Source organism: Martes martes (assembly GCF_963455335.1).
Source record: "Martes martes genome assembly, chromosome: 4".
Classification (NCBI taxonomy): domain Eukaryota; kingdom Metazoa; phylum Chordata; class Mammalia; order Carnivora; family Mustelidae; genus Martes; species Martes martes.
Genome location: NC_137891.1, coordinates 162,790,258 through 162,813,394, shown reverse-complemented (window position 1 = coordinate 162,813,394; position 23,137 = coordinate 162,790,258). Strand labels below are relative to the sequence as shown.

The 23,137-nt window shown below is 52.4% G+C and overlaps 4 protein-coding genes across 6 annotated transcripts in view; 2 read left to right on the top strand and 2 right to left on the bottom strand.

Annotated features, from left to right (window-relative positions):
- Positions 1-4,384: 4,384 nt before the first annotated feature.
- MANEAL (mannosidase endo-alpha like) lies at positions 4,385-9,788 on the top strand (the record flags this gene model as incomplete). Of its 2 annotated transcripts, XM_080801220.1 has the most annotated exons (4): positions 4,385-4,934; positions 6,108-6,217; positions 7,048-7,124; positions 8,235-9,788. In XM_080801220.1, the coding sequence occupies 4 exons, from the start codon at positions 4,385-4,387 to the stop codon at positions 8,869-8,871; spliced, it is 1,374 nt and encodes a 457-aa protein (XP_080657346.1). In that variant the 3' UTR covers positions 8,872-9,788. The 2 variants fall into 2 exon arrangements, with proteins under 2 accessions (XP_080657346.1, XP_080657347.1); XM_080801221.1 differs by lacking the exons at positions 4,385-4,934; positions 7,048-7,124 and having other exon boundaries at positions 6,147-6,217.
- Positions 9,789-10,452: 664 nt separating this feature from the next.
- On the bottom strand, positions 10,453-14,968 carry YRDC (yrdC N6-threonylcarbamoyltransferase domain containing). Its single transcript, XM_080801222.1, has 5 exons — positions 14,571-14,968; positions 13,900-14,014; positions 13,657-13,776; positions 11,693-11,835; positions 10,453-11,384 (listed from the first exon to the last, which is right to left on the bottom strand). Exons 1-5 carry the CDS (start codon positions 14,960-14,962, stop codon positions 11,324-11,326), a joined length of 831 nt encoding a protein of 276 aa, XP_080657348.1. The 5' UTR covers positions 14,963-14,968; the 3' UTR covers positions 10,453-11,323.
- Positions 14,605-16,679, top strand: LOC308341339 (uncharacterized protein C1orf122). Of its 2 annotated transcripts, none has more exons than XM_080801224.1 (3): positions 14,605-15,088; positions 15,314-15,515; positions 15,758-16,679. In XM_080801224.1, exons 2-3 carry the CDS (start codon positions 15,468-15,470, stop codon positions 15,851-15,853), a joined length of 144 nt encoding a protein of 47 aa, XP_080657350.1. In that variant the 5' UTR covers positions 14,605-15,088; positions 15,314-15,467; the 3' UTR covers positions 15,854-16,679. The 2 variants fall into 2 exon arrangements, with proteins under 2 accessions (XP_080657350.1, XP_080657349.1); XM_080801223.1 differs by having other exon boundaries at positions 15,078-15,221.
- A 4,756-nt stretch (positions 16,680-21,435) lies between these two features.
- Positions 21,436-23,137, bottom strand: part of MTF1 (metal regulatory transcription factor 1) — a 35,813-nt gene continuing 34,111 nt past the window's right edge. The window contains exon 11 of the mRNA XM_080801219.1: positions 21,436-22,189. Within this exon, the coding sequence (XP_080657345.1) occupies positions 21,762-22,189 (428 nt within the window). The 3' untranslated portion in view covers positions 21,436-21,761. The remainder of the gene's footprint in view (positions 22,190-23,137) is intronic.

The following is a 23,137-nucleotide window of genomic DNA, read 5'->3' as shown; positions in this document are numbered from 1 at the left end:
GATCTAAAGACTCTTCAAAATGTGGGGTCATGGGGTGCCTGGGTGGCTCAGTGGGTTAAAGTCTGTGCCTTCGGCTCAGGTCATGATCCCAGGGTCCTGGGAGCGAGCCCCGCATCGGGCTCTCTGCTCAGCGGGGAGCCTGCTTCTCCCTCTCTCTCTCTGCCTGCCTCTCCGCCTACTTGTGATCTCTGTCAAATAAATAAATAAAATCTTTAAAAAAAATGTGGGGTCATAAGCTCACTATACTTTAAAGATGAAAATGTGGTCTGAGACTACCAGAATCAGTACCACCTGAGATCTTATTAGAAATGCAGAGTCTCGGGCCTCACTCCTGACCCACTGAATCAGGATCTGCATTTTAAGAAAATCCCCCAAGGACTGACATGATGTTCAAGTTGGAGAAGCACTGCTTTCAGCCATATTTAGCTATCTCCCTTCTTATTTACAGCCCAACTCATTCTGAGAGAGTGAGTATAGCTGACAACCTTGAAGCCACAAGTCACAGAGCCTTGGCTCACTTTGAATCCAGCGACAGTTTCCGAGGTAAGAGGAATTCTGATATCCCTGCTCCCAAGATTCTTGTCCTTGGGCTGTTCCTCCAAATACAAGTATAGTGACTGCTAGGAAGGGACTTTGCAGCTGGGATTAAGGCTACGAATCAGTTGGCCTTAAAACAGAGACATTATCCTGGCGTATCCAACGGGGCCTGATGTATCACAGGAGCTCTTACAAGTAGAAGAGGAAGTCAGAGAGATTCAGTGTGTGAGGGCTGAGCCTGATGTTGCTGGCTTTGAACATGGAAGAAGGCAGCCACAAATCAGGAAATGCAGGCAGACTCTTGAAGGTGAGAAAGACCCCCCACCTGACAGCCAGCAAGGAAGTGGGAACTTGAGTTCTACAATTCCACAGAACTGAGCTTCCGTGCCAACCATCTGGGATGCGGATCCATTCCTAAAACCTCCACAAAGGAGCAGAGTCCTGCCAACACTTTGATTCTGGTCTTGGGAGACTAAGTAGAAAACTAGCTGAGCTACACTGTGCCTGGACTTCTGACTTCCAGAAACTGTGAGATAGTACACTTTCCTGCTGTTTGAAGCTGCTAAGTGTCTAGTCCTTTTTTTCTGGACCGTGCAGTTAGGGTGGACAAGCCTGCTAAGCCCGGACTTACCTCTACCTGGCAACATCCCCCTTCAAGCCTACGATGTGTCTTTATGCCTGCCTTCAGGACCTTCTCTGACATCACGGGAGCCTACTTGGCACAAAGGAGACCAGAAGGGCAAGGAAGTTAACTGCCCCGAGGAAAACACACACCCCGTGGATGACGGGGGCCAGTAGATAATTGCTTTAGCTGTAACCTTTTAATTCTGGGAGGCATTTGTGCACTTCTTAGAAGGCAGACTCAAAGCCCCATTCACTGTAGCAGCAACCTCTGTAATGTACCCTTCCCTTGTTTGACTCTTCTTTCTTTTTTGTCCCATTCTCCTCAAGTCCTTGTTCTTGTTTCCTATGATTCCCTTCCAAATGCCCACCCTGTTCCTAAGTCCCTTTATCAACCTCTGCTTGAGACTGACGGGCAACTGGCAAAGTCGACTCCATGAGTTCATCTTGCTCAGAACGAAAGGTTAATTTACTGGAAGATTATTTCAGTGTTTCACATTGAAACCAGGCCTCAAGGAAAACTGAAATCGGGAATCCAATACCACTAAGTTCCTCTCTGTTTCTTGTTCCTTCCCTAAAGGTATTATTTTTAGAGAGAAAGATGGAATGTACCCTCAACGCCAGAGAGAAAAGTCCCAGAGAAAGGTTGTAATTGATGACCCTTGGGTTGGTGTCCATGACTGGTATAGTGGGAAACAGGGCACTCTCACTGGTTCCTTGTGGGTCAGGGTTCTAGCCGTGGATCAAACCATACAGCTGGGTGGTGTGTCAGGGCCTCCAGGGCCACCATTATATTGCAGGGCATTACCAGAAACGGGGGAAGGACTGAGAGATGGGGAAAGCTACACTCATTTTCTAAAACCTTTACCATCCATTCTCACTTCTTACTGATGTGGGGAACAAAGGCAGAAGAAAATGTAGATATATTAAATGTCCTTATAACCTGCAGCCCATTGACAAATACTTGAAATAAACAGATGATAACATTCCTCCAGGATCCTGCAAGTCTCCTTCAGCATATGGAAGTCCTTTTGGAACTTCCTTTAGTTTTACTTTCCCAACTCCAAGGTACATAATCACTGCCCCTCACATTCCCGGGGCAGCAGGGAGCAGCTCTTTCTGCCCATGGGTCCTGTCCCTGTGCTTTAATAAAACCACCATTTTTCTCCAAAGACATGTCAAGAATTCTTTCTTGCCCATCAGCTCCGGACCTCATCAACGCACAACAACATTCCCCCCAAAACCAAAAACTACATCATCGCTTCCTTTTTCCTGATTCTCCTCAGCTTCCCTCACATGCTCTCCTTCCTCTGCCCAATGCATAAATGTTGGGGTTCCTGAAAGTTCCATCCTTATTCATTTTCTCTTCCCATTCTTATTCATTTCCAGAGTCATCTAATTCCATGGCAGCCATCATGGTCTTCTCCCCAACATTTAATCCTCTCCAAACATTTAATCTAAACTAGTTATGGTAGTTTCATCCCCCTTGGCAACAATTCGTTTGGGAGGAATCAAACTGGTGAGATTTAAGGAGAAGCTTGCTTAGGACTTCTGGGAAAGAGAAATCAGTCTTACTGTTTCCTGTTGGATAGGAAAGGGGAGAATGCTGCCTCAGTTGCCCTGCAGTCATTCTGTGACATGAAGGGACCCAGCTTTGGTATGAAGTCAATGGTTGGCACAGCAGAACAGCAAGACGGAAGTGTCTCAGGTTCCTAATGACATTGTTGAACCGGGAAATCCTCTCGCTCTGCACTACCATTGGATTTCCTGCGCTGTGAGATGATACATTCCATATTGCATAAGCCAGTTTGAATCAGGTGTCTCCTGCTTGGCGATGTAGTCATCCTACTTAATTCACACTTACTACTATGAATTCTCTCAAACTCACTTTCCTGGGCTCCAGACCTACCCACATTTCCCAAATTTGCTCCTCCTCTTCCTGGTTTTCCTACAATTCTTTCACATAAGAAAGAAGAAGCAGGTGCTTACTATTATGCCAAACTCTGCCATAGACGCTGCGGCCAGAGCAGTTGCTGAAACAAGATTGCTGTTCTCATGACCAGTGAAGGAGGCAGGCAATAAGCAAAACTATTTTCTGAATAAATGAAATAAGGAATAATGCACAGTAGGAACTCAGTGTCGAGTGAAAAAGTTACCACTGCCTATAGACTATCAAACCAGAGACTGGTCAACAGGCAGCAGACAGCCCTAGTCAGCAGGGTCAGACCCTGCTCCTGCAGCCGCCGCCTTGGAATCTAGAAGGGTAAATAACGACCCAGGGCCTGCCCTCTGGAGCCGAGTCCAGAAAGAATGCCAACATTGAACTGAGTGCTCACTTTGTCGGGCGCCGTATAAAGGGCCTTCGGGTAACTCTCATTTAGTTCTCACCGATTCTATAGGAGTTTGGCCGAGGACAAACAGCTCTGGACAATGGGCCTCGGACCCAGCGGTCTGGCCAGTGACAAAATCTCCCTCCAGCCAGTCCCGACCCTTGGGCTTAGGCCGGGTGCATGTGACTTTGCGCAAGTCACCGTCTCCCTCGTCTTTCCACGCACTAGCCAGTGTCTCAAACGTCTGACCCCTGGGTTTCCCTGGCGCCGCAAGCTTCAGAGGGTGCCTGGGGTGTGAGACAGGGTCCGAGGGATGGGGGATGCGGAATGCAAAGAAGGGAGGTCCCTGAGATCAGTACCGAGGCGGTCAGTGGTGAGTGAAGAGGGATGAGCGGGCAAGGAGATCCCTGGAGAGAGAGACGGACACGGACAATCGCATTCTTCCCCACCCAGGCCCTGCTCCCACGCCCTCCGGCGCCGCCGCCGCGACCTTCTCCTGGGCTCCGGAGGGAGGGCATTTGCCTTCCCCACTGCGTGCCTCTACGCCACTGGCCCGGGCCCAAAGGCGACAAGTGCTCCGCGAGCCGCGCCGCTTGACCAGGCCCCTACTCCTTTGGCTCCGGGAACTCGCAGCTCTGCTACTCTTTGCCTCTCCTCTCGTCCACTCCCCCCTCGGCTCCTGACCACTTGGTCTGCGCCATCTGCATTCGCTGTGTGCCGGGCCCGCCCGCACTGCGGGGGAGAGGCGGGGAGCCGCCCACGCCGCGCTCAGCGCTCGGCGTCGCCGTCTCCCTGGGACGCGCGCGGGCGGCGCGGCGCGCGGGAGCCGGGCGGGCAGCCATGGCGTGGCGGGCGGGGAGGTAGCCGGGCGGGCCGCGGGGAGCGCAGGGGCCGCCATGGCCCGGCGGCGGCGCCGCGCCTGCATCGCGCTGTTCCTGGTGCTGCTCTTCGCCTTCGGCACCCTCATGGGCCTGCGCACGCTCAAGGCTCCGGACGGACTGCCGGCGCTGGGCCCCGGCCTGGAGCTGGCGCCCTTTGAGCGACGCCCGGAGGGAGCCCCCGCGCCCGCCGCCCGGGCCCCGGCCGCCCCCGCCGCGCCGCCCCCGCCGCCGCCGCCGCCCCGCACCGCTGGCCCGGGCAGCTCCCCGGGCCCGGCCCCCGCGGAGGCCGAGCCCGCCCCCGGGCAGAGTCTGCGCGTCTACTCGGACCTGCACGCCTTCTACTACTCGTGGTACGGGAGCCCGCGGCGTGAGGGCCACTACATTCACTGGGACCACGTCATGGTGCCGCACTGGGACCCCAAGATCTCGGCCAGCTATCCCCGCGGCCGCCATAGTCCTCCCGACGACTTGGGCTCCAGCTTCTATCCGGAGCTGGGGCCCTACAGTTCCCGGGACCCCGAGGTGCTGCGGGAGCACATGACCCAGCTCAAGGAAGCCGCCATCGGTGAGTTCCTCCCACCCCCGGGGAGGCCCTGTTCCCCAGTCTCACCCTTCCTCAGTTTCCACACCCCAACTCCCGCTGGTCCTGTCACCGGGCCTCTGGTCCCACTAACCCTTCAGCCTGGCTTCTTACTCCCTCCCTTCTATTTTCATTCAGCACTTACCACGCGGCGCCCTCCCCCCTCCTAGTATTAAGACTCCTCCATCTCTGCCATCTGACCCCTCACAGCAGGGCCCTTTCATAGGGCGGAGCTGCCTGGAGGGCCAGTGGAAGAAGGCATTTGCTCTGAGCTGTCCCAAGTAGGGACAGCAAGGAGAGGGAGAAAGTCTTCATCTCTTGGGCTTCTAGGCTTGGGTAAGTGAGGACTGTGCATCCTGACTCTGTAGGAATGGGGTTCAGAGGAGCCATGCCTGGGATGGCAATGCTTTCACACCAGATACAGAATAGGGCAGCAACCCTTCCAGTTGGGTAGGATGGGGGGTGGCAGGAGCTTTTCTTCAAGTACTCTGGTTGCAAAGAGGTCCCTGGGAGACACTTTTGCAGGCAGGCTTGGGTGGGGAAGCTCACTTCTTTCAGACTGTGTCACTGAATTCTCCTGGATTTTAGAACACATTTCAATTTATCTAGAGATGGTTAGTGAATGGGGGGGAGTGTTTGAGTGACAGAGACAATGGTGGGAGGTATTCGCAGAGAAATACCACAGAGGCTATTCCTCAGGATTTTACAGTCTGAAGAGGCAGTCGAGACAAATGTCATTTCCCTCGGAAGGCATGAGATGACTTCTGCATGGGGCTCCTCTCCCTGCGGGAACTTAGAGGTGTCCCTCTTCTCCAGAGAGAGTACTGTGGCTTCCAGATGGGTGTGGCATTATCCACTCATTTCCTTTTGTTCTACTGCTTGCCGATGCAAGCGGAAGCCCGAGTCCTCCTGACTTTTCTCAGGCTCCTTCCCCGCCTGATGTGCAAAGGTTCCCGCTCGCGCTGAGCTTCAGCACCGTGGGCGTGGACAGCTCCGGGAGGCTAGGTTCTGGGATTCGATCTGCAGGAAGTGAAGCTGGCAGGAGCCTCGCTCGAGGTTTCATTCAGAAACCATTTTGCAGTTGGAGACTGGGAGGAAATGCATCTCTGTTGCGGGGGTACTGTGTGTCTCTGAAGTAGCTTCTATGTTGTGACTCAGGCGTCCTGGTCTTGTCCTGGTACCCACCTGGTATGGCTGATGATAATGGGGAACCCTCAGATGACCTGGTACCTGCTATTCTCGACACCGCCCATCAGTACAACATCCAGGTGAGTGTCCAAGAATACGTCAGGTGCTCTTTGGCCCATTCTGGAGATTTCCCCTTCTTTGCCCACAGGGGTTAGTTTTTGGCTTTAGCCCACATATGGCAGATACACAGCAACTGTGGTGTTGGGGGTGGGGTTCTAATAAATAGCACCTGTCCCTCTTATTCTCTTGAATTTTGGGTGGGAAAACTAAATTTAGGAGAAATGGGAAGACTGAATAAGTATCACTGTGATAGAGGTTAGGTTGGAGACCCTGACTCTGGATAGAGGGCAGGCAAGCACCAAACGTCTCAGATCCCTAATAGGAGGCAGTGCTGGGCCTCAAGGAGGGGAGTATAGACAGGCAGGTGCACTTTCAAGATGATGGGGTGGAGCTAAACATGTCCAATTATTTTCCCCAAATGAACCAAATAAGTTATTCCCCGCTCCTGGGGTGAAGGAAGAGAAACAGCAGAGCGGAGCCCCATCCCTGTTCCTGAGCCCATCACCGACATGTTAACAGATCAGAGCACCTTCGCCGGACAGCTTCAGCACACTTGTTCCCATGGTTTCAGATAGCTAGTGCCAATCATATGGAGCTGGCACGTAAGCTTAAACTAATTAGCCATCCAGTGACATCCCATGGGAATGACTCCCAGACGCCCTGCTGTGGGAGGTGGCCAGGCTTCTTGCCCCTCTTTTTCCGACCCTAAGGGCAATGGCTGCTTTTATCTCTGTTATGCCCACTGTTGCCAAGCCTCCTCCTCCAAGCCCCAGTGGAGCATGAGCCTTATTATGGGTTGTGGCCTATGGGCAGATACTCACCTGACCAGTACCTCCTCTGTTTGTGGCAGGTGGCCTTCCATATCCAACCCTACAAGGGCCGGGATGACATCACTCTGCACAACAATATCAAGTACATCATTGACACGTAAGGCTGCTATGGAGCCTGGATCTTGATGGGGATCAAAAGGGGGGGGGCGGGGATAGACTTGGAGGGGTAGGTTGAGAGACACCAGGGAAGAATGCTGGTGTCCTCAGCAGCTCCTTCCCAGTAATACAGTACTAGGCTTGGAGTCAGCAACTTGGGTTTGAATTCCAGTTCTGCAGCCTCCAATCTGTGATCTGATGCCTCTTAACCTTTGAGTCTCATGAGAGTTACAGGAGTTAAAATATGTGAAAGTGGCTTGTATAGTGCTTGCGGTTTCATCCATTCATTCAAAAAATATTTTGAGTGCCTTCCGGTGTCCAGGCTCTGTCCTGAGCCCTGGCTGTATGGTCACGGGTAGGGCTAGCGAAGGTGACATTCTAGTGTGTCGCTGCAGTGAGGCACACAGTAGCTACATGCGAAAGATCACATAGTGACCCATGCTATGAGAAAGTGATAGTAAAGAATAGAGCAGGGTACTGTGTTACAGCATGCCTGAGAATGGGTGCTAGACTTTAGAACGGGTGGGCAAGGGAGCCTGAGGAGAGGAATGTGTGAGCTAACACCTGAAGGAAGTTAGCTCTGCAAAGATCTGCAACAGAAAATTCCAGGCAGAGGGCTGTCAGATCCAAAGGCCCATAATGGGACAAGCTTGACAGCAGAATAGAAGGCTGTGTAGCTGATGTGTGGAGATGGGGTAATGCAGGGATGGAGGTGGGGAGGGCCAGATCAAGTAGGAGGGGCCTTGCCCATCTCCATCAGGAGCGGTCGGATCTGGTTCATGCCTTAGAAAGAGAGTGGGTTATAGGGAGCCAGAAAAGTGGGAGCCTGGAGACCCAGTGGCTGGCTGCTCCTGTAGTCCCAATGGGAGAGGGGATTGGTGTGGTGTGGGACTCGAAGTGAGGCTTTAATGGAGGGAGGTTGAGGCTGGGGAGAGGAAGGTGGGAACTAGGTTCTTGCTATGAGGCATGAGGAGTGCAAGCACGGGGAAGGGCTGGATCCCAATCACACTTGGGCATCAGGAAGGACCTGAGCCGTGGCTTGCCTGACAGCTGAGCTGACTGCCCCCCTCCTAGGCCACCAGCTCAGGTTCTTCTCCCTCCTGCTCCTCAGGTATGGCTCCCATGGTGCGTTTTACCGCTATAAGAACAGCATGGGTAAGAGCCTTCCACTCTTTTATATCTATGACTCCTACCTGACATCCCCTGAGGCCTGGGCCCACCTCCTGACACCCAACGGGCCCCACTCCATCCGCAACACCCCCTACGATGGGGTCTTCATCGCGCTGCTGGTGGAAGAGGGCCACACCCACGACATCCTGGCGGCCGGGTTTGACGGCATGTACACCTACTTCGCCTCCAACGGTTTCTCCTTCGGCTCCTCCCATCAGAACTGGAAGGCTGTGAAGAGCTTTTGTGATGCCAACAACCTCATGTTCATCCCCAGCGTGGGGCCTGGCTACATTGACACCAGCATCCGGCCCTGGAACAACCACAATACTCGGAACAGGGTCAATGGCAAGTACTATGAGACAGCCCTGCAGGCAGCCCTGACCGTGAGGCCCGAGATTGTCTCCATCACGTCTTTCAATGAGTGGCACGAGGGCACCCAGATCGAGAAGGCCATCCCCAAGAAGACGCCAACACGTCTGTACCTGGACTACCTGCCTCACCAGCCCAGCCTGTACCTGGAGCTGACTCGCCGCTGGGCAGAGCACTTCATCAAAGAGAAGGAGCAGTGGCTGATGTGAAGAGCCTGGCCACGAGGTGCCAATGTCCTGGCCTCCCCGGAAGGTGTCACCGTGTGGGGCTCAGCTGTGGTCGGAGACACTCACTGGCCTCCAAGTTAGCAGTGGGTTGCCTCTGGGTGGGCCATCGAGCCTGGGCTGGTGGGGACCAGAGCTTCCTCCTCAGGCATGTGGCACTGGGGTGCTCTGTAGGGATGGGAAGTAAGGCAGGGCTCCCAAGAGGAACCCAGAGAGGCTGGCAGGTGACTGGACTCAGCCCAGGGCCACTCCACAACCTGGAGAAACACTTTAGAATTATCCCTTTGAGCTTGGAACTCAGCAGGTTGGTGTCGCGCAGCAGTCCCCAAGTCACTGCTGTCAGGAGGGTTCAGGGCTCTGGGCAAGCAGGTGCCCTGCTCCCTCTTTGGCCTTCTTCCCATAGCATCTGTCTTCTCCAAGTGAGGGAACCATATCTGAGACTTCCCAAAAGGGAAATTTTAGGTTTAAGCCCTTCCCAGTAGACCCCTGAACACAACAATCAGGAAATAACCCTGAGCATTTGTACACTCATTCAGCACATACTAATGGAGCACCTACTATGTGCTAGGCGCTGGGGAGAGACTTCATACGGGAAGGTTCTTTTCTTCCAGAAGCTTACAGGATCCAGCTTTCCTTATTTGGCGTGGCCTTGTAGCTAGTGCCTGAGCAGTTTTTCCTTTTTTGCCATTTTCTCCAGTGTTGGGAGTTCAGTTTTTTCCTTCTCTAAGAAGATACCTCTGTGCCCCAGAGCCCACATTTCCCCAGATGACCATCTAGCTCCTGGGAGAGGACCAGGACATCCTCCCTCCCTCTAGCTGCCTAAACCGAATGAGGCCCACTCGGTGGGGCCATTTTCAGTGCTACTGTGATTTGTAGTAATTAAATATAACATGGTCTTCTCAAGTAAGCATTCCTTTGCTCTCTTCAAGCCTTCCTGAACTCTGAGCCCTCCCTCAAACGCTGTGACAGACACATGAGATGGGCTGGCCAGTGTCAGCACAATGAAGAGGGAGTTTGCTTAAGAAACCAGGAGTATAAAGATTTTTAGAGGGGATATTTAACAGTGCTTATGTACAAGTAAATGAATCTACTCATTGTGGGGGCCCTCAGGGCAGGTCCTGGAACACCTTTCTGGCAAGATTTAGGAGCTACTTGGAAATATATGCATTACTTTATAGGCTCAAGCTTGAATCCCACTTGTGGGACCAGGGTGCAAGGCAGGAAGGGAGGAAATGGGGCCTACGGATTACCATGGGACCCCCAGCTCCCGTGAGGTAATGGGCACTGGATGCCATGGTGGACAGGGCAGATCAGGACAGGAGCACAGTGCTGCACGGTGCCCTGCAGTACTTCACAGAAACAAACACTGAGGCTTCATTTCACACACACATGGTTTGAAAAATACTAAAAATATGGGAAGCTCAGGGTCAGGAGCAGTAATTCTCATTCATTACAGCCTGGTCAGTTCTCTCAAAGGCTAATCTGTAGTGAGAGCCATAAAGATGTCCATACACTTTAACCCTATAATCCTAATCCCTGAGGAAATAATTCAAAAGAAGAAAAATAAACTATTTACAAAGCATTTTCTATTAAAGAAAAACAAGGTTCAAATAACCAAGAATAATTCTGTTTAACACTTGGCATACATATGAATAAAGGCTCTGAGTACACACCGGATTCAATAAAGGTATTGTAGGCATAACTCATTATAATTTATTTTATGAATAAATAAGAAAAAAAGCCACTGGCTGAAAAGAATAGTGAAGATTTGTTTTCCCATATTCTTTTGATTTGGCCTTCCCCAGCCCTGCCCCCTGCCAACTGAGCTCACTTCCCACCATTAGTCCAGAATGCTGACTCTCTCCATCAGGCCTTAAGGCACACCACACCACCTGCCTCTCCGGTTTGGAGAAAACAGTGTCGGGCCTGTGGCTCAACAGTCTTTATCCTACTCTAGGTCCAGCTTCAGGTGCCTAAGTACATATCTTTGGTCACTGGAGACTTAATAGCACCAGCTGGTGCTCTGGCTGATTTGGACCTTAAATGCCACCACCCGCCAGAGAGGGGGCTCCAACTGGATTCCATATCTGTTCCTCAAATTATTTCTCAAAAAATATTTTTTTAAAAAAGAAACTTATCAGAACAAGGCCATCCAAGGAATGTTCTCAAACAAAATCTCTAAGTCAGCTTTTGGCTGATACATGAAATCACAGATAATAAATATGACCTCCCCCACCAGGTGTGAGACGAAACCAGCAGCTTCTGGGACTTGGTGTGCAGTATTCAGAAAGACACAGTGCCTTCAAGAGTCAAGACTAGTGGCGCCGCAGCCCCAGTGGCCTCTCTCAATGAGGCCGTGCCAGTCCCCAGTGGACAGACACACAGTGTCCAGCACCAGTCCTTGGGCCTTCCCCCTACCCAAGATGCAAAAGCAGGATCAGTGTGAGGGGAGGAGCCCATACTTCTGTTGGAGGATGGCTGTAGTACTCTCCAGGGCACTGAGAAAGAAAAATGGAGGGCAGTTAAAGTCTGACTTCTCAAAGACCCGAGCCCGCCAGAGTCTGCTGATCAGTGACCTCTAAACCCTCAGGTCTTAAATATGCTCTCATCACCAAACCTGTGATGAATCCTTTGAATCTTCAAAAAGCCAGCAAATGCCAGCAAACTCAGTCCATCCACCACTTCTCCAAACCTGCCCACCCCACCCAGGACAAGATAGGAGTATCAATCCTTATTTTATTAAGGCCTTTTTTTTTTCACCTTCCAACCTTCCTCAAATTCTTTCCCCGTGCCATAGCAGACTCACCAGCCTGGACGAATGATGCCAAACTTTCCAGGTACAGACAAATCAACCACAGTTGAGCCCAGGCGATACTCAGGGCTCTGGCCATCCCCAATTGGTCCCCCATCAATGACCAGGGACAACTGAGGCCAGAGGTCCTGGAACTCCTGAGAAGAGGGAGAGGAAGATCATGGACACCACCTCTGGCATCCATAATGATGTCACCTTGCACGCAACGTGCACACGGAGACAAAGCCCGCACACGTCTAAAACAGGAGGCGTCTTCCTCTAGGCAGGGAAGGAACCTCCTTCAGTTAAGGTCTGTCAGCATCTAGGACATGGCATCCTGTGGGGTTTGGAGCTGCCCCAGGTTAGCACTTTAAGGAACACCTATCTAGAGCTTTAAAAAAAAAAAAACCTCGCTGTGCCAAGAGGAGCTTGCACACAGGGCTTCTGTTAGGGACATATAGGTTCGATGACTGGAGGTCTAGGTGGATGTCCAAAGATGTAGGCTTTTACCCTGAACTTTTGCCCAAACTTCTGAGTCAGTGCACACAAGTTACGTCATCCAGCGCATCTCCTGGCTCTCAGGAGAACTCTGGGTAAGGGCAGGAAAAGGAAGGCAGGGTGCATTCTGCACATGCGTGACACCAGCTCTCAATCCTTGGGTTGTGGGAAGGATAGCCCCTCTGAAATCCATGGTCTGAACTGTTAACTGGGTTAGAGCATCACCCACTCTCCCTGCCACCACCACACACGAAAACCCTGCAGTGGTGGCTAAGCCTGGGCATTTGCGATGGAGGAGCCTAACCAGCAGTTACTGCACTGGACAGGTCAACTGTTTGCTGACAAGAATACCCCCACCCCCATCCCCACTGCCTCAGGCATAGCCACCAGGTAAAGCCTGCAGTCCCAGAATAAGACAGGATGCTGGACTCTCAGTTTCCAAGGCCCCGGAAGCCACTCTCTAGGTCTGGACATGGAAAACCCCATCACTGTGCTGTGTTTTTCTTTTCTTTTTTTTTTTTTTTAAAGGTTTGTTTATTTATTTGACAGAGAGAGATCACAGTAGACAGAGAGGCAGGCAGAGAGAGAGGGAGAGAGGGAAGCAGGCTCCCTGCTGTGCAGAGAGCCCGATGCGGGACTCGATCCCAGGACCCTGAGATCATGACCTGAGCTGAAGGCAGCAGCTTAACCCACTGAGCCACCCAGGCATCCCTGTGCTGTGTTTTTTATTTAAGTTCAGGAAAAAGAAAAGTGGTAAGTGGCATCTTTTTTTTTTTTTTTAAAGATTTTATTTATTTGAGAGAGAGAGAGAGAGCTCACGTGCACACAGCAGGGACGGTGGCAAGCAGAGGGAGAGGGAGAAGGAGGCTCCCCACTGAACAGGGAGCCTGATGTGGAGCTAGATCCCAGGACCCTGGGATCAGAACCTGAGCCAAAGGCAGATGTTTAAACAGTTGAGCCACCCAGGCACCCCTGTAACTGTCATTTCTTTGTGTTGTCATTCATTCCAAGCTATGCAGTCAAGACAGAATTAGGATGGATTCTTTGACCTGGCTAGTGGCCAGGGAAGAGAACAGAGTCAGGAGTCCCTGGGCCAAGTGATTTCACTTTTTGGAGCCTTAAGTGTCTTTACAGCACTGTTGTAAAGACTTAGTACCTGACTATACTTTCCCGCAGCTACCACCACAAAAAGAAGGAAAGAATTAGATTCACCATGACGTTCCTTATTATTAAAAAGACAACAAGAAGAAAACACCAACTCTTCCCCTCACCTCTCAAGCTTTTCAATTAAACCTTTCCAAGATTCTCTAATTTGGATCCCCCCACGCTACCCCACCCCTGCCAACCGGACAGACCTCCCACCATCAGACTAAATGGATGAAACTCCTACAAGGTATTCTGGTGAAGCATCAACTCTACTGACTCAGAGTAAACTGTGTCTGGCCTGGTGATGTTTCTGCGGGGAGGGCTGGGTAACTTACCTCAACATTCAGAGAACTGGACTGGGAGCTCAGGTTGGCACTGGTGAGAGCGAGTGGTCCCCCAAACACCTGGGCCAAATCCTGTATGAAGGCATGATCAGGAATCCGGATGCCTACAAGCTATGAGGCAAGAGGAAAGAAGATAGTCAGAAAGGTTGGAAGGGGTAGGGAATGGTTCTTGCCTGGATCCTAGTGAAAGCCAGATGGCAGAAGTCTGGGGACACAGGAGAAACTCTGACTCACAGGAGTAAAGGGGTTCAGGTCCTTATTGAGCTCCTCCGAGCGTTCCAACACCAGGGTCACTGGTCCTGGTAGTAAGTCTTTCAGGAGTCCCTCGGGTACTCTCACATGGCAGTACCTGAAAAACAGAGATGGCACAAATCTACCCAAGAATGAAGGGTCTCTGCTGGTCCTATTCCAGACGGTAGGCAGATCTAGAAAAGGGGAACCTGGGGACTACAATGGGATCTGTCTTCCCTCTTCACCTCCCTAAGAATTTGAGAAGGCAGTGCTCCAGAGGAACACCCACGGCTTGGAGCCCACACGCCTCTGGTCTCCAGGACTAAAACTGCTACACCGTTATCACGCTCCGTGTTTCATTTTCTTCGAGGCATCCCCATAGCGTTGTTTCCTTTGTTGCCGTTTTTAAACCGTGGGAGTCCCGACCCCCTCCCCTCATCATCACAAAATCGCCGGGAGGATAGGGACCCTGCCTGCCTCGTTCATCGCTGCGCCCCAGCACCTCTCTCAGGGACTGGAAGACGTTAAGTGCTCGATACACATTTCCAGTTCCGGATTCCTGGGTGAGCCTGGACAAGCCCCTCCCGCTCTCTGCGCCTCAGTCTCCCAAGCCTGTCACCGGAAGCCCCTCCCGCGGTGCCGCCCCCAGCGGGGCCGGGTCGGGGCGGCCTCACCTGTAGACGTCGGCCACGCGGCCCAGGCAGACGGCCAGCGGCTTGGCCTCGCTGCGGCCCTTGAGGCGGTACACAGCGCCCAGTGCCGCAGAGCAGCTCGCCGAGCAGGCCAGGCCGTACAGCGTGTCGGTGGGGACGGCCACCACGGCGCCGGCGCGCAGCTCGGCCACGGCGACCCGCAGCGCCTCGGTCCAGCCGGCGCGCTCCGGGCTTGCGGCCCGCACGGCCCCACTCCCTGGGAGCCGGAACAGCCGGGCCCCCGGCGCCGCCGGAGCGGGACTCGGCGGGCGGAGGAGGCGGCCCCTCCGGGCGGAGCCCGCCGGCCCCTCGCTCAACCCCACGCTGGCAGCCACCGCGGCCCTCAGCCCCCTGCACGGACGCGCCGGAGACATCCGCCAGGGCCCGCTTCCGGGAGGAAGTGACGCGCCCAGTCAGCTTCCGGCCGGGGAGGCTCGGCCCCACCTCCGCGCCGGGCAACTTAAAGGGACCGCGACCCCCAGGAGGATTGAAGGAGACCGGTGGGGACGGGGCGGGGCGCAGCTTTGCGGAGCCCTAGCGCAGCGCTGGGGAGGGGGGCGGCCGAAAGGGGGGCGGTGGTCGGGCCGCGCAGGCGGAGATGGAATGGGGCCCGGGCTCAGACTGGTCACGGGGGTGAGAGGGGGCCTGTCGGGGCGGGGGGAAGGGGCTCGGACCCCGCGCGAGCGCCGGCCCTGACCGTGTGTCTCTCGCTCTCTCCCGGGCAGGGAGGCTGCCGGCGTGGACCGTGGGAAGGCGGGGCTGGGGCTCGGCGGGAGGCCACCCCCGCAGCCGCCCCGGGATGAGCGCGCCCAGCAGCTGCTGGACGCGGTGGAGCAGCGGCAGCGGCAGCTACTGGACACCATCGCCGCCTGCGAGGAGATGCTGCGGCAGCTGGGCCGCCGGCGCCCGGAGCCGGCTGGTGGCGGGGTCAGTGCCCACCCCGGGCTGGGCCTGGGTGGTGGGAACTGCCCCGTGGCTGGACTTGCTAAGCCCTAGCTTCCCCTGGAGGGTGGAAGAGTGTCCCCACCGCCTTACCCCCGAACCTCCTTTCATCTGGGCGAGAGGCTTTGAAAAAGTTGTGCTATCCAAATGCCAAGTGGCCATGTCCTTGCGGGGCCTAATCCAAGGCCTTTCCTTCCAGCCTCACTTTTCCTTTCTGTTCCGACCAGAATGTCGCAGCCAAACCCGGAGCACCTCCCCAGCCAGCTGTCTCCGCCAGAGGTGGCTTTCCAAAGGATGCTGGCGATGGAGCTGCGGAGCCCTGAGCATCCCTGATGGGCACCCTGACTTCTCTCCCTCCCGGGGCTGGTGGCTGAACTCTGAACTCCCTTCAATAAAGGGGCCAGTCTTCACTGGCAGTGGCTGGTACTTGGCTCTCAGCCTGGGGTGGCAGCTCTGCTAGCAGCTGGGTTCACTCCCACTTCATCCTGGCTGAAGGCAGTGCTGAGCTTTGAAATGTAGCCAACGAATACCCTGTCTGATTACCCGGATTTGGGCAGACCAGCAGTGCTCTCCAGAGTGGTCTGGCCTGCTTTGGGGGATCCAGGTGGTGTTACATGTCCATTTCATGCTTTGGGGGCTCCTAGCCCCACAAAACACTTTTAGCAGAGCCTTGATTAAAAGGAAACCTGCAGACTTTCTCCTGGTGACCGACCTTTCCTTTCTGTCCCCCAAGACTCAGCTGGGGAAGGGAGGGGGTGGTAAGTAGAGGAAAATCATCAACCATGGGTAGGTTTGGGAAGAAATGCCACAGATACTACTAGATTTAAATAAGCATTTAATTAGGATTTCATTAGTATTTAATATTGCTTTTTCAATTCCAAAAAGTTAAATCTTCACTTCTTAGCAGATATTTTAAAGTACAATATTAAGTTTATACAAAATGAGCAATTAAGCAAACACCATTATTTCACATTCTTCAAAAATACAAATTCATATTTACTCTTTTTTGGGTTTGGAGGTTTCTTCCTTTGGAAGTACTGAACCTGTAACGTTTTCATATCGCTCGGTGGAAGTCCGTTGTTCCCATGTTTCACACTTCAATAACTTTGATAGGCTTTCACATAATCCAAATAAAACCATTTGAGATTTAAAAAACTGTCACCAAGATCTCCGGCCAATGACTACTAGTGTGTGTCAAAAAAGAAGGCTCTCTGTGGGTCTTGCCTTTCCTGGCCAGATGCGAGCCAGGGATTCAGCAAAAACCTGTTTCCAGCCACCTTCCCCAAAAAGGGACTTGGAAGAGTTGACAGGGAAAGGTAACAACCACCTTGAACTCTGACCCTCCACCCCCACATTCTCCAAAACACAACAAAGGATGTAGACTTTAATTAAACCAAAGGCGCCTCAGGGAGGCCTAAGGATGTGGGAGAAGGGCAAGAGAGGCCTCTGACTTGGCACCACTACGAGGATAACAAGGATATTGCAAAAAACACCCCTGGGTTTTGGTGAAAAAAGGTTTTATGAAAAATTTTCCCATAAGAAAAAGAGTAGAAACTGCATTGAGCTGAGAAAGTGACACTACATTATCACCCAATTTTTGGCCCAGCAGGCACACCACCAAAAGGGCAGTGTGTGGTTTTAAACTTTGCTTCCAGTAAAAAAAGCTTGTACTATGTACACATTGACGTAAGATCCAGTTTAATTTGCATTTTTCAGTGCAGACTGAAAAGCCCTCTGGAACAGGAGTAACAGTGAGAAATGCCCCAACAGTGATCGTCAGCTTCCCCAAGGGGCATGAGAGGAAACACGGGACTCTCCCTGTCCCCCAAAACCATGCAAGAGGAAACAGGCTAAACTGACTACCAACCAGAAATACACAAAATTCCGTTTTGTTGCCTCCCCCCGCCCCCACCCCAATATTAGGGAATGGACAACTTCCCATCTATGTCACAGCAGGCCCATTTGCATATTGATCTGTGGAAATCCTTCTGCTTTGGCTGAAGTGTTATGTCAAAACTTCTCTATTCTACTGTAGCCTGAGAATTGAAGATAAAATGGGGGGGGTACTCCCCCCCCCCGACAAGAGGGAAATATGGGGGAAGGAAGAAAGTAAAAAAAGCAGATTATTAACAGCTTTGTTTACTGGATTTAATGAAGGCTGGAGATCTTTTTTCTTAAAGAACCAATGCGGGTGGTGAGGGGAGCAGTAGGGAAATGGCTCATGTTGCCCGCTCCCCCACTACCACCACAACCTCCCAGACATGTTTCTGATTGGTGGTGGAGGAAAATGTAACTCTAGCAATACTGTTGCAGTTCCACAAATCAATGGTTTCAGTGACTCTGGAGAAGTCTTTAAGATTAAGGACAATGAACGTGACTACAAATAGAAAACTCTAGAAGGTGCCAGGTTTCTACCTAGGAACAACCTGTTCCTTCCTTTCAGGCATCACTTTGTTATGGTGAAGGTGGGGCAAGATGGCAAGGGACCAAGAAGTGATGAGAAAGGGCCTCAACAGTCAGCAGAAGAAAACAGGACCCGCAGCAGTTCTTCAGAGAGCCTGAGGGGGCGCCCTCGGGCACACAGGGAAGGCTTGCATAGATTGAAGCAGTTGCTGAGAATGCATAATAGTGTTTCCCTATGGACAGCCTCACAGCACAGGGCTGATCAGAGTGGAAAAACGTGGCCAGGCCAGGGCCACATGGGACAACGACCGTCAAGCTACACATATTGCACCAAGGTAAGTGCTTTTCTTTTCACACCTCAATTTAAATTTTTATTCTGAGCAAAAAATAAAACTTTGTGGAAAGTATATATATGTATATATACACACAAAAGAAATTGCAGCAATTGGGTTAAAGATAAAATAACCTAAAGTGCTTTTTTATTTTATTATTTCTTTAATATACCAATATGAGGTTCTGCAAACTCATCCCTCTGGACACATTCAGCATTATACAAAGTCTCTCAGGAAAACCCACCCACACCCTCCATGATCCCCATCAGCCCACTGCCTTGACCCTGAAGTTGAAACTCCAATCTACTGACTTTCCCAGAGCTGGTGGAGAGAAGTCCCTGGCTTTTACACAGAGAGGTCACGCCTTAAGGCCCCTCCTGGGCTTTGTACCATGATCTCCTTCTAAGGGGAAAGGAGTGGAATTTAATAAATGACACCAACTCCTGTCACCAAACAAGCGATGCCCCCTTGAGGCTGACCAGATTCCTCCTCCCCCTCACACCCCCTCCCCCCTGCCCAGGATAGGCAGGGCCATTCTCCCTTGATGTCCCAGCCACCTGCTGGGGAAGGGCCCACATCACTAAGGCAGCTTGGGGGTGCCAGCTGGTCTCCTACCCCTTCCTAAGTCCATGAACTCCAGTCCCTGGTGCTGATGACACCCTGTAAAGGGGTGGTGGAGCTGGAGATGCCAGCGGGGGCTGGAAGCATACACCTACCAGGTGGAAATGGCTAAGGTTACCATGGTTAGAAAAAAGGCTTGATTTTACCTGCCCGAAGTCTGGAGCTCTTCCCTAACTTCACCACAGGGTCATTCCTGGGTTTGGGACAGCACATTCTCCATGAAGGCTTGCTCTAGCTCCACTGTAGCCAGTAGCCTGCTCCCCCCAGAAGGTTCCTGGCACCAGAGGCCAGGCTTTGCAGGAAGCGATGGGAGGGAGAGAGCTCTGGAAGAGGAAGGAAAGACTGCCTGTCCCGTGGACAAAACCTGCTCTTCACAACCGCTCGCTAGCATTTTAAGCACATTCCTGATTTTTCAAAAGCTAATTGGCTCTGATAGTCCCCTTGTAATTTTGAGTCACCCTCAAAAGGCAGGTACTTCAACTAGATAAATCTGTCAGCCTAAATACTGTTTGAAGATGCTTCTTCATCACCCCCAATCTTTGGAGAGCAGAAAAGCCAATGACCTCGCTAGGCCCAAGAGGAGCACAGCTCTGGCTAGCTAGAAAGAAGCAATCATGAAACCACGGACACTTCCAATGACCTTCCCTGGGCTCCCGTTTCCCACCTCAGCTCCCAGGGAACCGAATCCCAGGTGCCCCTAGACTGGGTATGTGGGGAGGTCACTTGTGCCCTCTGATATGAGCTATCTTTGGGACCCTGTCGCGTTGCTCTGTTTGAAGTTGTAGCGAAAGCAGCCTCAAAGCTTCCTATGCGTACAAGACCCAGAGACAGCCATGGATAACCCACCCTCAGCAACTAGTTTTCCAGGAAGACTAAGCCACTGTGGTAATAGAAGATTCCTTCCCCCTTATCAACTTCTGCTGAAGTCAGTGGTCACCAGAACCCACCAGCCTTTGGGGGAGGGGAGCGCAGAAGGTCAAGAAGAAATGGATTCTCTGGACTAGACTCCTAGAATGAGAAACCACCAGCTGCCTGAGGGAGAGTCCTTTTCTCATGGCAGTAACAACATTTACTACCTCTGCCTTCCTGTCCAACTCTGTCCCTGAAATTCTGTCAAAGGCAGGGCCTCTGGGCCCCCAGGTAAATGATCAGCTCTGGATACTGTCTTGGCTGGCCCTGAGTAATAGCTCAGAGAACACAAGAGTGACACATGCACATCTCTGTATGTTAGGGAATGGAAAAAGAAGACAAAATTATGGCTGCGTTCTGCCTGACACTGTTGACTCAGGAGAGCAGCTGTGTTCGTGGACCCCTCTTCCTTGCTCAAGGCAGGGAACGGGCTCTTGGAGGCAGAGGCCTAGTCTAGACCCTGGGCCAGGCCTCATTTCTGAGCTCAGTGAGCTTGGTGAGCACTCATGACTACGTTAATATAGCCAGTTGAGAGAAACCTTCCATTTTAGTGTGAACTGGATTTTAGGTTTTATTTTAAAGAGGCAATGACTTAGAGCCAAAGGCAGACAGATGGATATAATTCTATACACAAATCAAAAAAAAATTTTTTTTCCTATAACACAACTTAAAGAAACATTCCAAATGAGATAACTTATTGCAACATTTCAGGCTTTTTGGTGGAAGGGGGATTTTTGTTTTGTTTTACCCTGAGTAGAAGATCATCGTTTTGTGGTTTTGTGTTTTTTTGTTTGTTTGTTTAGAAATCACATGACTAAGCCAAGCAAGTCACATCCTTCTTTGCACTGTACTAGACTGCATGCAAAATCCAGAGGGGTGAGAGGCGGAGATGGGAGGGGCAACCAAAAGCCTGGCTAGAACCTGGAACCAGGACACCTGGCCTGCCAATTACATGCCGCCTAAAAAAGAAAACAAAACAACAACAAAAAACTCCCTTAAAGCTGCACCCTTTCCCGTAAGCAAAATGCAGCTCTTCTGCTCTGAGGAAGAAAATACCATTAAAGGCAGGCAGACCACCACCCAGCCACTGGCCATAAGCCACATGTCCACTCTAGGACGAAACAGGGAGGTTCCCCCAGAAAAATTCACTGCAATCTGCAAGCCCTGGCCGCCAACCAAGAGAGGCAAAGAACCAGGAAGGCAAAGACTGGGATGACGTGGCTAGAGCCTGCTCTGCACACGTACTGACAGTCAGCAGTCAACAGCTCGTCCAGGGCCCCCAAAGAACCTGATTCCCCCACACAGCCTCGGGCCAGACTTTTCGCTACCCACCGGGCTGCAGCCAGCTGCTGGGTGACACCTGCCACAGCCACCCTGAGCTCCACCGACACCAAGAGCAAACAACAAAACCACCTCACCCAGTCCCTGTCTGGCTCACGGCTGTCTGACCTGCCTTGGCCATGCCCCCTCTGATGAAGCCAGGGTCTGGCCTCCCAGGCCAGCTGCGGCCTCAGACTCAAAAGACGCACAGGGAGGGAGGGGCAACACCCGACCCGCTGAACTCCGCTGCCCAAACCACAGAGACCCCAGTGCAAGTGATGGGCAGCATCAGACTGATGGAAGCCACACCCTTTCATTTCGAATGTTTATGCATACGAGTAACCTTAGTTTCCAAGTTCACATGACAATAAGCAAAAGTGACATACAGTGCAGCCAAACAGTTCATTTATAACTTAGCTTTTTTTGTTTTGTTTTTTTGTTGGTTTTTTTTTTTTTTTCCAAAGATCAGTTCCTTAAAATGGATGCTCCTGGGATATGACTAAAGAAAATACGTCTGAAAGGTGAGGATTTCAAACAGTAGATTTCTTCATCCTTTGAACTGCTGACCCACCCCCAGTGAGGCAGGCACCGGCCCTTCCGCCTCCGCTCGCTCCTCCTTTCCTGGAGGTGAGCGCATGTGGCCCTTTCACTTGGAGAAGCTGGTCAGGCCCATTTCCTCCTCCCCCTGCAGTAGTGCTTCAATGGGAATCAGATTGGACGGGGTGTCCAGGCTCTGGAGGGACAAAAACTCTGACACATCCATGGCACTTAACGTTTCTGTCTGAGGGTCTGAAGGAGTCTCGGCTTGTCTGCTTTGCTCACAGGAAGAGGGTACAGCAGAGGGTGTCGACAGGGGGTCAGGGGGCGAGGAAAAAGTCTGTGGTGGTAGCTTCAGGCTGGGCCCATCAGGAGGCTGGGGGCTTGGTTCTGCAGGGGGTGGGGAAGAACAGCCCTTCCTCCTGCCCGCCGCCCGCTCCTTGGCAGAGTCCCGGCACGCGCACTGACACTGACATGCCTCCTCTTGTTTGATGATGATCACAGGAACACTGAGGCCAATCTGCTGTACAGAGCTCCCTGTGAGAGAGGCAAGAGACACTGCTCCTCAAGTAGCCGCAGGCAGGGGCGTGAGGGACGGGGGTACAGACTAGGTGAGCGCCGAGGGCCACGGAGGCAAGAACCGTGGGGAGGGAGGATGCCAAGCTCCAGGCTTTGTTCTGTCTGACACTCCCCATCCCCTCCAAGGCAAAGTCCCTTTTCCTCAGAAAGCCACACACACCATCTAGATGACCCTGTACCTCCAGCTTTGTTTCTGGCCTTTCTCCCTGGTACCCTCCATGCCAGCCACAGCAGATGCCTCCGTTTTCCTGACATGTTCTTCATACCTCTGGGACTCTGGGCTCTTCCTTCTGCCTAAACTCCCCACACAGGGCTGTTTTTCTGGAGAACTTACTCTTCTTCTCCCTGAAGACCCAGCTCATCCCCTCTCCTGAGGCTGCCAGGCTGGGATGCCCGCAGGCTCTCACCTAGGGCTGGCCCGAGGGCAGCTGGCCTACCAGTTTCTTGTCTGTGTGCCAGGAGCTCCCGCCTCCCTTCGCACCTCTCTCCACATTGCGTGGGATGTGCGGCCTGAGTCCCCCTTGCCTAGGACTAAGCTCCTGGACGGCCTCTTGCTCACTCTCACATCCCAGTCTTGCACACACAGTGGGTGGGGGGGATCCCCCTGTACACTGCCAGCCTTGTGCTCACGCATGCTCACGCTCTTTTGTGCGTGTCTGTGTGCTCTGCACACGCACACTCCAAAATCAGGCTGTGTGTGTCTCAAAAAAACTAGAGGCCAGGGAGGCAGGAGAACAGAGTAGAAGTCAGAAGCCTGAGAACCAGGGCTCTGACTCTGGCCAAAAACTCTCTTAGGACTCCGGAGGAGTCATTTCATCTTTTAGGGCCCCGTTTCTTAATCTAGAAGATAGTTTAAAAAAAAAAAAAAAAGGAACTTTTTGCTCTGTAGGAGTCTCTGACCCAGAT

Excerpts from the sequence above, each read along its gene's own strand:
- YRDC (XM_080801222.1), bottom strand. The coding sequence starts at position 14,962 with ATGTCTCCGGCGCGTCCGTGCAGGGGGCTGAGGGCCGCGGTGGCTGCC. Across the intron at positions 14,015-14,570 it reads CGCGTGGCCGACGTCTACAG|GTACTGCCATGTGAGAGTAC; the intron begins GTGAGGCCGCCC and ends TCTGTTTTTCAG. Across the intron at positions 13,777-13,899 it reads ACCTGAACCCCTTTACTCCT|CTTGTAGGCATCCGGATTCC; the intron begins GTGAGTCAGAGT and ends CTTGCCTCATAG.
- LOC308341339 (XM_080801223.1), top strand. The coding sequence starts at position 15,187 with ATGGAATGGGGCCCGGGCTCAGACTGGTCACGGGG. Across the intron at positions 15,222-15,313 it reads GGCTCAGACTGGTCACGGGG|GGAGGCTGCCGGCGTGGACC; the intron begins GTGAGAGGGGGC and ends TCTCCCGGGCAG. Across the intron at positions 15,516-15,757 it reads CGGAGCCGGCTGGTGGCGGG|AATGTCGCAGCCAAACCCGG; the intron begins GTCAGTGCCCAC and ends TGTTCCGACCAG.